Here is a 10,800-nt window from a genome sequence, read left to right on the forward strand (position 1 = left end):
CCGCTTGGTGTGAGAGAAGCTTCTCCGCTCTAAAGCCGATGCAGACACACCTCAGGACGACAGGTGAATCCACTCTGGAGCCGTCACTACGGAGTCACGTTACTTCAATGCAGCCGACTTTGTGAAACGTTTTGTTCTCCTCAGCAGAAGCGAAGCTGCGGTTTGACGCCCAGACCGTGGAGTCTGGCAGAGGAACCCTGCACTGTGTTCATCCCGTCAGAACGATGGCTGCGGAAGCCGTGTAAGCTGGAGTTATATGGGCAGAATTCAGACACATCAGGGCCTCCAGGGCGATGAACGCCGCCAGCAGCCACTCTGGGGTTTCCTCGCTGAAACGCTGCTCTCAGAGCTGCAGTCACTCAACTCGAATTAACACATCAACAAACAACAAGCTCGGATTTTGTCCACTCATTTTATTTTTTTTTACAAAGTGTCCATCGCTCCAGCGCTCGCTCAGATGTTCCTGTGAGATAAAAAAAAGAGGAAATTTTACTTTTCTGTGTCAAACTGAACTTTCCCAACATGTAAATCACACACGGCTCCCATCATGCTTTTCTCAGTAACCTGATGGGCAGAAAGTCTTAGATTTCAGTGGAATAGAAAAAACAAACAAACACTGTCCGCTGAGAATTTCCCATGTGAACAACATGGAAACCAGGAGGGGAGTTTTTGGACCTCTGCTTAAAAAACAAAACCAGTCCGTTTCTGCAACTTCTCCTGACTGGTGACAAAAAACAAAAGCGTCGGACACAAACCGTCCGGTCGCACTGAAACCAAACCTCACTGGTTCTACCGACAAACACCCGACTGAGCGCTGCGACACGACACCAAACACACCGCGACGGCGCCGCGCCGCCTGACAGCAAAGCTTCTTACTTTGCGACGATGGTGTCGTTCTTCGCCAGCCTCAGGATGGAGTCGTCAGATTCTCCCTGCAGGAGACACACACACACACACACACACCTTCAGCTGGAATCTCAGCTGCCTCGAGCTGAGCTCAGGCCATGCAGTACCACTCCGCCCCACCAGGGGGGGCGCTGTGAGCCCCTTCAGTCTGTTTCTGGTCCAAATCAGAGGCGGAACCAGAGTGAGGACAGACCGAAGGGCCAAAGCGGCGCCGTTCCTTACCATTCTGCGGATGGCGCCACAGATGGCGTAGGTCTTGAACTGGCCGTTGAAGCGACCGGTGACCTTGTCGACCTGAAACACAGCAGAGAGACTGACGGTGAGGCAGATCCTGAGCCCAGAGGCCGCCGCCACGCCTCCTTCCTGCTGATGACGGCTCTGCTCCACAGACACTGGAATCGGGTGATAAACTCACTTCATCTCACGGCTTATTTGTTTTAATTTCCCAAACATAAACGGAAATGTTAAAAACTTTGGCGACAGCAGTTTTTTTTTTTTAATTCAATTTAAAGATAAAATCTGCTCGTTTTCTCGTTCAGTCTATATGTGCACAGATAAGCCACCGCTTGGCTTCGTCTGCCATAAAATCTCCTCAAAATCTAAAAGTTACACGTCACAGGAGGCAAAGTATGGCTCGAGCAAAACCAGATATTCTATAGTTTCTTCCTGAAGCTGACATACAAAGATTAATGCTGCCCGTCTACAGAGACAATAAAATACTCTTATTTTGAAAGGAGGAGAATGAAATTAACAGTAAAGCTGCTCGGCTCATTTCCAGGAAACTCATGGAAATGTCGGTTCGATTATTTCATCTGACAGCACAAAATGATCTGAAGCGAAAGACCAAAAAAAGCCAAACCCGCACACAGACAGCCTGACACAAGACAGCAGCTTCAGCTCAGCAGATCAGCGTCGCAGCTTCATCAGCACAACACGAGCATTTCAAACGGGAAAAGGTTTGGACGGGCCCAGAACAGGAGATACTGATCTGCAATATTTTGATGCTTTTCTTTAGACTGGAGAAATTAGAAAATAAAAAAGGAACTATATTTCTTAAACAAAGTTCTCTCTAATTTGATGAACACTTTTTCTCGCCACCACAATGGGTCATTTTCAAGTTTAAACTGTTGGTTGTTGTTTCTTCAAGTCTCTGCACCTCAGATATGAAAAACCTGCTCCTGCCGTCATGCGGCGTCACCGCTGCCCTGTGGAGAGTTTCTGTTTACTCCATCCTGATGCAAATCCACAGCAGGCAACACTGACCCCACTGTTTACTATTCAAATGCACAGAGCAGAGGCACCGACCGGACGGCTGACCGACTGGCCGCCTTTCCAGAGCTGAAACCGTCCATCATGTAACCAGAGACGGAGACAGTCAGCAGGTCAGCTAATCTGCATTTGTTTCAGTGACGCTCATCAGGTAGGGGTCCAGTAACCACACCAGATTAAAACCTTCCCAGCTCCATAAACTGCAGGCCTTTTAAGAGAACGCAAAAGAAAAGTGTAATTTCACCTCAGCAATGTTGATCTGGATGGAGGCGTGGTCCTTGGCTCCAATGATTCTGTTGCTAGCAGAGCTGCAATGAATGAGACATTTTACTTTGTTGTAGAAAAAAAAATCATCATGATCATTCATAACAACAATAAACTGAACAGCTGTAGCAACTGAATCCTGAAAGTCCAGACTGGGGTTCAAATCAAGCTGAGACTCTTATTTCTAAAGAGGATGCAGTTCAAGATGTGGTGTAGCAGCAGCCTGAACAAAGGTAAAGCAAATAAAACCCACTGACATGACAATTTTGATATCTACAAATGACAAGTCGGCATTGTGGGGAATCATCACGCATCATTCAACTTCTCTGACTGAATTACGACACATTTCTCACACTAATTACATCTTTAAATACTGAAACTATGGGACAATACCTAAAAGAAATGATTCTGAGGTCCTTTTGACCTCAGTTTTTGTATTAATCTCCACTGTCACGGGTCCGTGATGATACTCACCATTTACGCGGGACGTAAAGGTCCACAAATTCACCAGCGTCGTTCTGCATGCTCACAGACTGTATGGGATGCCGTTTACAAATCTACAAAACACAAGATCTCTCATCAAAATACGAAATTCACCAGTTTTCACACTGAAGGCACTGAAGATACAGATGGAGAGCGCTTCGGGGAGATATTCTACACAGACGGCTGCGGACTTTAACAATCACACATGCAGTGGTTGCCATCTGTCGATCTTGCGCGCTGTGTTAGTTCTACATGAAGGTTGAGCCTGATGCCAGCGAGGACCAGATGTATCTCCGGTACCGATCGGCCGCTGCTAACGCCGAGCCGCCCGGTCTCCTGGAACCAACACGCCACAGCCCGAGCTGACTCAAACACACACCTGTGTCCAAAGCACGGTCTCAATATTCCATTTACACAGAACCCTCGTTTCTGTGAATGTTTACAGCGTAAAAAAACAGAAGAGTCGCCGACGTGCGGGTGAGCTAACCAGTTAGCATGCTAGCTCCCGTCTAGCCGCATGTGGCTCCTCGCGCTGCCCGACTTCACGGTATTTGTCGCCGAATTCGGCCCAAAACATCAACACAGCACACTGCAGTGGCGCGTTACCGGGTCCAACTCAGATATAACTTCTGAATTCAGAGGCACATCGGGCCGAAATGGTTTTACAACAGATTTTTCGAGAGAGGCTGGAAGAAGCTCACCGTATTCGACAAATGGCCGACCGGAAAGAGAGAGCGGCGGAACCGGAAGTGGAAATGTGTCCGAGTGAAACCAGGCCTGCTGGGAACTGAAGTTCTCTTTTCTCAGTCTGCTGTTGAAAATAATGGGGTATTTTCACAGCTTCTGGTTTAGACTGCTGCAACAAGACACACCTGGATTAATCATTTTGGCCAATAATGCAAGACAGGAAATGAATGTGCACAGTTATTTTCAGGAAGTAGTGGAGCTGTGAAAATGGCCCATTTTAACTCCAGGGTGCTGCACTCATTTTAGTTCAGGGGCCACAGACAGCCCAGAATCATCTGGAGCGACCGAGTAGAAACACAAACTTCAGATTCAAGCTTTGAAAGGGTACTTTGTTGTTGAGCTGAACATTAGATGGAAAGGTTTATTTTAGACAATTAGCACTGAAAATGACTCATATCTCACCATAAAGTCGATTTTACTGAAAGCTGGTGTGAAATGCAACACCTGTTTTCAACCATTGTCCAAAGAAAAGACAGGAAAAGGCAGAATGAAGTTTAAGAACTTAGATTAAGATTAAGATGAGGGACGGACGGCAGAGTGGTGCTGAGATGAGGACATGTCAGTATTTGAGGGGTGTGAGCAGCAACAACCCAGTTGTAATGAAATGAAATGAAATCAATACAAACAAAATAATTCATTATTCATACACTTTATTGTCACATTTGTCCAAGAAGTGATTTCAGCTTCACAGGACAGATGATTTTTCTGCAAAAATACTTCCCTTGACTCCTTAAACTTAAGGGATCTAAAAATAAATCCTTAATATTAAAACATTTTTTCTCCTGGCTCTGAAGTGCATCAATAATCACAATTCCAAAAAAGAATGAGATGGATAAGCTCCAAATACATGCAATTTACAACTGCATATTTTTGTCCCAAGAGAACAAAACTAACACGTTAACAAGCTAAATTCAAGCTCATTTCAGGTTTCTTTTCTTTCTTTCTTTTTTTTTAAGTGAAAATATACTGAATCTGTCATAAAATACACAGTACAGAATGTAACCATCACACAGACAATCAACAGAATAAAAAAATCACTTTAAATTTTTTGTGAGGTCCACAAATTACAGAATGAATTTAAAAAAAACTGTTTAAAAAAAAAGAAAAACTTTATGGGTCAACTGAGATAATGACATGGAAGGCTCATTGTTTCATGACGCACGTGCATCCCACTGCCAGTTCAAAGGGGCACCTGCACCATCCATCGGTGTCGTTGCGAAGCCTCTTGAAGACTGAAATCTCCAGGGAGATGGACCTGGCCACCATGTTTTCCAAGCGGCAGGTCGAGCACACGGCGAAGTGGATGATGGGCGGCACCCTGCCCTCCTCAGAGCTGCGTCTGGAAGAGCGAGCACAGCGATCAGTCTTTCCAACTCCAAAGTCCTCTCACATAAACGTTCATAAGAAAATCATCAGGGGTCTTGAACTGTAAGTAATAAAACCAAGACCGAGATTCTGACTTGTTTTTTTTTTTGTGAAGGGCATATTGAGGTAGGGTGCTCCTGCGTGGAAACACTCACCCCATGCTCCAGGGAGCCACCGAGGAGTTCTGCAGCTCTGTGGACAGGTGTTTGAAGATCTGCCTCGGTGGCTGCGTCACGTACTTGCAGCTCCGCTCGCAACCATGGCTGCGGGATGCCGCCGTCGCCATCAGTGACAGTGAAACCTGAACACACACACACACACACCTTCATCCTTCACCTGTTTTCAGGGTCAGTATGAGACGATTCATTCCTGTCTGGCACAGACTACAAGGTAAGAGGAGACTTTCAAGACGTTCATTAGTTTTTTGAAAGTCCTTGATGCAAAACAAAACAGAGGAAACATTCTCTTCATGTCAAAAAATCTTTTAGGGATGCACTAATATTAGTATGTTTGGCAAGTTTACTCACCAGAAAGGTGAAGATCATGTTGTGGGTGCAAGGCTGGCCGGTCCGCTGCTGGTCTGAGGTGTTCGGAGATGCTTTCCGCCGGTTGCAGGTGTGGTTTCAAACAGCTTCAGCTGCTGTGGTCTGCGGCTGCTCTCCGATCTGCTGCCTCCCTCTGCAAACCTGAGCAGGTTTTATCCTCATCCAGCGGTGATGAAAGAGCCCATTTGCATCAGAGGGAAAGCAGCGGAGGCAGCCGCCCTGGATCCGTTCCACGAGCGCTTTCTCTTCATGTTACTCATTCACCATGTTTTGACTTTGGATCTGTATTGTCTTGTTTCGTTTTGTCGGCTTACATTTACTACACCCACAGGTCTGCACTGATGCGATATGACTGATTCCCGGCTCGTGTGCTTTCTGTGTGCACTTTGCATGTTCTCCCTGTTTTTATTATTTTTTTTAATCTAAAGATTCTGACAAACAATCTGAAGATATTCTAACAGATTATCCTCCTCTCTTGATGAACGTGTTTTGGAATCAAAATGTAGCTGTGTGTTGCTTCGAGGCTCTGTGTTCACCACCGCTGAATAAGCAAATAAAATATTTATTTAAAATACAGTATTTAAAATACTGAACAATGATCAATGCTAAATATCTGACTGTGAAAACTCAGCTTTTGCAACTAATTATACTTCATTAACATCTTGGGGAAATGCCTTTCTCTGCGTTTACTCATGGTACTTCTGTGTTGAGGTGCTCCGGTGAGGCGATGGGGGTCAGGGGTCATGCTCAGGCACCCACAGTGAATCTGAAGTCTTCAGCACTTGCATTTTCCTTCCGATGCCATTTGCCCAGTGTTTTGTGTAGTTTGTACTGTTTTTAATGTGCATTGTGCATTTCTGGAAGTGTTTGTACGGCATCCCGAAGTTCCAAGAGAGGCTCCTTCAGGACTGTTATTGTCATGATGAGGTCTCTGCCGTTTAGCCTGCTCGTGCCCCTAAATAAGACATTAAAATTGCAGATGTTGAGAAGTGTTTTTGCTCTAAATTGTGAAATTTGTGCACCTTTGGTGTGTTTTTGCATCGTTTCGCAGCAACTCATTCTGTGATATATAAATAACCTGACACAGCAGCATCACTGAACTTTAAGCGAATGCAGCAGCAGAAAGAAGTTGCATCACATGCAATCCATAAAAATGATTAAGTCTTTGAGTTTCAGGAGTGCCGAGGCCTTTCTTCTGTGGGCGTCGGCATTCCGTGTCTCAACATGCCCATTACACCGCCTGACTTTTTCAATGCCAGTTCATGACGACAGAGCCAAAAATAAATCATCAAAGGCGGGCAGCACCTGGGGGCAGTCAGCAGTTTTTTCTTTCACAAATGAAACTCGTGTTTCTGGAGGTGGATTGGCTCATCAGCCTGATCTCACTCAGCTCTCACAGTGTACGTGACAGCCATATGAAATGTCAACACAACGCTGTGTTTCCCCTAGAAGCAGTGAACGTGAATTCATTCACGTGAAAAATGAAATTGCGCCGCACTAGATGCTCGAGTTTTATCGCTGGTACAAATGTGCAAAAAACCCCTTGCCGCTCGCCGCTGCATCACGCCACTCCAAGCCGTGATGTCCGTGACGACCTCCACGCCGATAGGCTGTCCTGGTGCATCAACGAGCAAGTTTGCTTGAAAAGTTCAATAATTTCAACTCGAACGGCGAGCGAATTTTCGATGGAAACGCTCGCCGCTCGCTGCTTCATTGCTCGCCGCTCAAGATTGAGCAACAATCGCATAACAGTGACTTTGTATGTGATCTCATTGCGTGAAAAATTTGCGTCGCGTCCGGTGGAAACACACCGTTAGCATGATGGGCCTTGTCTATGTGACCGAGTCCCTGGTCCAGGTTCAGGACCCTGCCTTGTCTCAGGTGTAGATTTCACGAGATGTTTGAGGCTCAAGAGGATGAAATGGAACTGAAATAATTTTGTTAAACATGGTGGGTAAATTCTTCACCGACAGCTTTGTTGACTGGGCTCTTTTTGCGAGCAGCGGGATTTTGTTCAGTGGCTCCGAGCAGCTTTTTGTAAACAGACCTCCAAAACATGATGAAAGTTTTCATTCTTTGTGCCTGTGCCTGCTCTCCGAGCCGGGCCTCGTCCAGGGTCCAGTATTCTACTGACACGATAGCTAATCTTGCAGCGTTTGGAGCAGCACCACAAAAAAGCACATCAAAACGTGTGTAAGTTCTGGGAATGGCTTCCAGTGACTTTTCTCAGCATTCCAGTGAAAGAATTCCGAGAAAATGAAAAAAAAAAAAAAAAAAAAAAAAAAAAACGTGAATTTTTTTCCCATGTATTCCGGATGAAAGTCGGCCAAAACACACAAAAATTCATCCCTGAACAAGTCCATCGTGTGTCGCCATACTTGACCAATGTAGAAAGGTCATTAAAATATCAAAACATGGGTATTTTTGTCCTTTATCCAGATGTCAAAAATATTATTTCAATATCTTCTACCAAATTTAAACTGTGAGCTTCAAAGTATGATGAGAATTTCAGCCGTTTCTGGAGTTTATAATGGGTGTGTTTTGGAGAGGCTAGAGTGGGAGAAATTAATTGAGGGTGTCAGAGGCTCTCAGTTTAAACCCAATGGCTATATTTCTGGCTCAGTCTTTACAAATTTTACCTAAAAACTTAGGTATTATCTTTGTGATTCCCACAATGCATTAAGAGAGAGATTTTCTCACCTGAACCCAAAAGTTCACACATTTTTACAAACTCACTGTGGCTACATGGGTGATCCTATGGAAAAATTTTCAGGATAAATCCATGAAAGGCTTCTGGCGCTCTCAGGGAAAAAACGTTTTTGAATTTCGCCTCTCGGTTCTCGAGAAATGACATTTTTTCAAACATGCAAACTGGATAAAAAACTGCTGATTCACGGTCATGGCTGCTGGATGCAGCTCGTTTCCGTGGCAACACACACAGATGCTGTCTCTCTGTCATGAGTGATTGCAGCTCAGAGCTGGAGGGGTTTTACACACACACACACACACACACACACACACACACACACACACACACACACACAGCAGCTGACAGGCACAAAGTAAAATTTTCTCTGGAATTTTCTAGTTTCAGTTGGAATGGTTGCCTTGTCAATGCATCCTGACTTTCAAACACTAGAAATGTCACGCCAACTCTTTATGTGTCCCGTCACGAGGAATTACAGACTGACACATCAACCTTCCAGTGAGTGCTGAAACCAGCATTCAGGCACAGTGAGTCACGCTTCAAGCATGAGCACCTTGGAGCAGTTACATCTGGAACGGGATCAAGTATTCCTCATTGAAAATCTGTCAGGAGGATTTAACCCATGAGCTTGATATTTCTTTCAGGATGATGTCAGTCCTGCAAACATGCTGATGCACGTTGAACTGGAGGGAATTTCCTGGGGAAGACCTGGCCTAACCACCTCATTTGCAAGAATGAAAAACAAACAGTTGAGGGAGGACGAGGGTGCAGGGAAATGCATGATGGAGCATGGAAATGATCTGACACAGACAGCTGGGCTTTGTAATGTGCTGTTATTTACACTGGACATGAGAGAGGAATTCCCTCCACACACACACACACACACACACACACACACACACACACCAGCAGACCACAGTTTGGTCACAGGATCTCAGTTTGTCTCCGTCACAGAATGATGATGGACCTCAGTGTAGGAAAGAATAAATGTGTGATTAATGAAAAAAACGAAGCTTTGCAAGTTTATGTTTTAAGTCAAAGAACTGAATCCAACGGACAAACCACAAAGAGACTGATTTGATTTGTGGTTTGAGTCGTTGAAATACATTTTCTGCACTGGTCCTCCATGTAGGTGTACCTGCAGAATGTAGACGTGTCTATTTCAGGGATCGCCAACCTTTTTAAGATGAAAAAATGAAACAGTCACAAGCGTCTACACTGCTTATTTTTGTTTAGTTTAGCTTTGGCAGTGTATATTAGTACATTTTAATATTATTAGATTCTGGCCTTTAATGAGAGTTCTGACAGTGCATGCTGTCCACCAGGGCACTGCGATCCGGTGTGACACCCCAGAGGTTTGCTCTGAAGCAGTCACTCAGGTGGACGTCAGTGGGACATGTTTGGAACTGGGACTTGATAAAGGTCCTGTCAGAAAAGGCAGAATGGCAGAGGTACGCTGAGCCCAGCAGGGTTACTTTCATGGCTGCTGTGCTCTTGGTGGGGTACGTCTTCACAGCCACAGCCTTCAAGAAAACAACAACTGGGTATCATTCAGCAGAATCTCCGAATCGACAGCACTGAGACTGAACACCTCGCCCATCTGTTCAGAAAGGTCCACATCTATGAAGGGGTTTGAAATAACTGTCTCTAACTCCTCACTCAGCCTGCTCAAGAGGTCAACAGGTCGATGTATCTCTGGTCATCCTTTTCTTTACTTGTTGGAGAAAGAGGCCCAGTTTTGCCTTGACAGCACTCCTCATGTCACTGATGTCTTCCCCTTGCCTTGCAATCTGCAGTCCAGGTTGTTCAATTTCTCTGTGACACCTGCTGGAAGTGCCAGGCCCAGCAAGCCCTCCAGTGTCAGACATGAAAGCTTCCATGAAAGCTTCGATCTCGAGGAGAAGAGCTAAAAAACCATGCAGGACTTCTGCTCTGCTAATCCATCTGATTTCTGTAAGCAGCAAAAGATTGCCATATTCTTATGACAGTTCTTCCAAAAATAACTTGAAACTTCGGTGAAGTTTGGCCTTTGTTGGAATAGAGTGTATTGTCTTCATAAGGGCCACCACATGTTCAAACACCGCGACCTTAGCACCAATGGACTGTTGGTGGATGATGCAATGATAGTTTAAAAAACCAGGAAAATCCGGATCCTCTTTGCAGTTTGCGATGAAGCCTTCATGCCTCCCCGTCACGGCCGGGCATCCATCCATCACTTGCTACTTGGGGTGGGACGAAACGCAAATTCCACGAGACGAGATGTCTCACAAGATTGAGTCCACGAGATCGAGACGAGACCTTAATGTTTACATGATCCGGATCTCCCCGTTCAAACCGCGGCGCACAGACGCCACCATGGCTGCATTTGCACTTCATGCCACTAGGTGTGCTGTTTGCATGTTCAACCTCATTTTACACAGACACCACAGAAGAAGAAGGGCGCAGCGGGCTCTCTGCATGTTGTTAGAAAAACAGTGTGAGCAGCATGACGTGGTAACATGTTCAATGATACGA

At 45.2% G+C, this 10,800-nt stretch overlaps 1 protein-coding gene across 1 annotated transcript; it reads right to left on the bottom strand.

Annotated features, from left to right (window-relative positions):
- Positions 1 to 393: 393 nt before the first annotated feature.
- Positions 394 to 3,687, bottom strand: rps21 (ribosomal protein S21). Its single transcript, XM_030118854.1, has 6 exons — positions 3,624 to 3,687; positions 2,914 to 2,996; positions 2,420 to 2,483; positions 1,129 to 1,200; positions 877 to 932; positions 394 to 463 (listed from the first exon to the last, which is right to left on the bottom strand). Exons 2-6 carry the CDS (start codon positions 2,961 to 2,963, stop codon positions 454 to 456), a joined length of 252 nt encoding a protein of 83 aa, XP_029974714.1. The 5' UTR covers positions 2,964 to 2,996; positions 3,624 to 3,687; the 3' UTR covers positions 394 to 453.
- Between the last annotated feature and the right edge of the window lie 7,113 nt (positions 3,688 to 10,800).

The sequence above is a fragment of the Salarias fasciatus genome, chromosome 20, assembly GCF_902148845.1.
Source record: "Salarias fasciatus chromosome 20, fSalaFa1.1, whole genome shotgun sequence".
Lineage (NCBI taxonomy): Eukaryota > Metazoa > Chordata > Actinopteri > Blenniiformes > Blenniidae > Salarias > Salarias fasciatus.

Bases quoted from the DNA above. Each gene is read 5' to 3' on its own strand.
- rps21 (XM_030118854.1), bottom strand. From the start codon at position 2,963: ATGCAGAACGACGCTGGTGAATTTGTGGACCTTTACGTCCCGCGTAAA. The intron at 2,484-2,913 runs GTGAGTATCATC...CATTCATTGCAG, and splicing joins CTTTACGTCCCGCGTAAATG to CTCTGCTAGCAACAGAATCA. The intron at 933-1,128 runs GTAAGGAACGGC...TGTCTCCTGCAG, and splicing joins GTGGCGCCATCCGCAGAATG to GGAGAATCTGACGACTCCAT.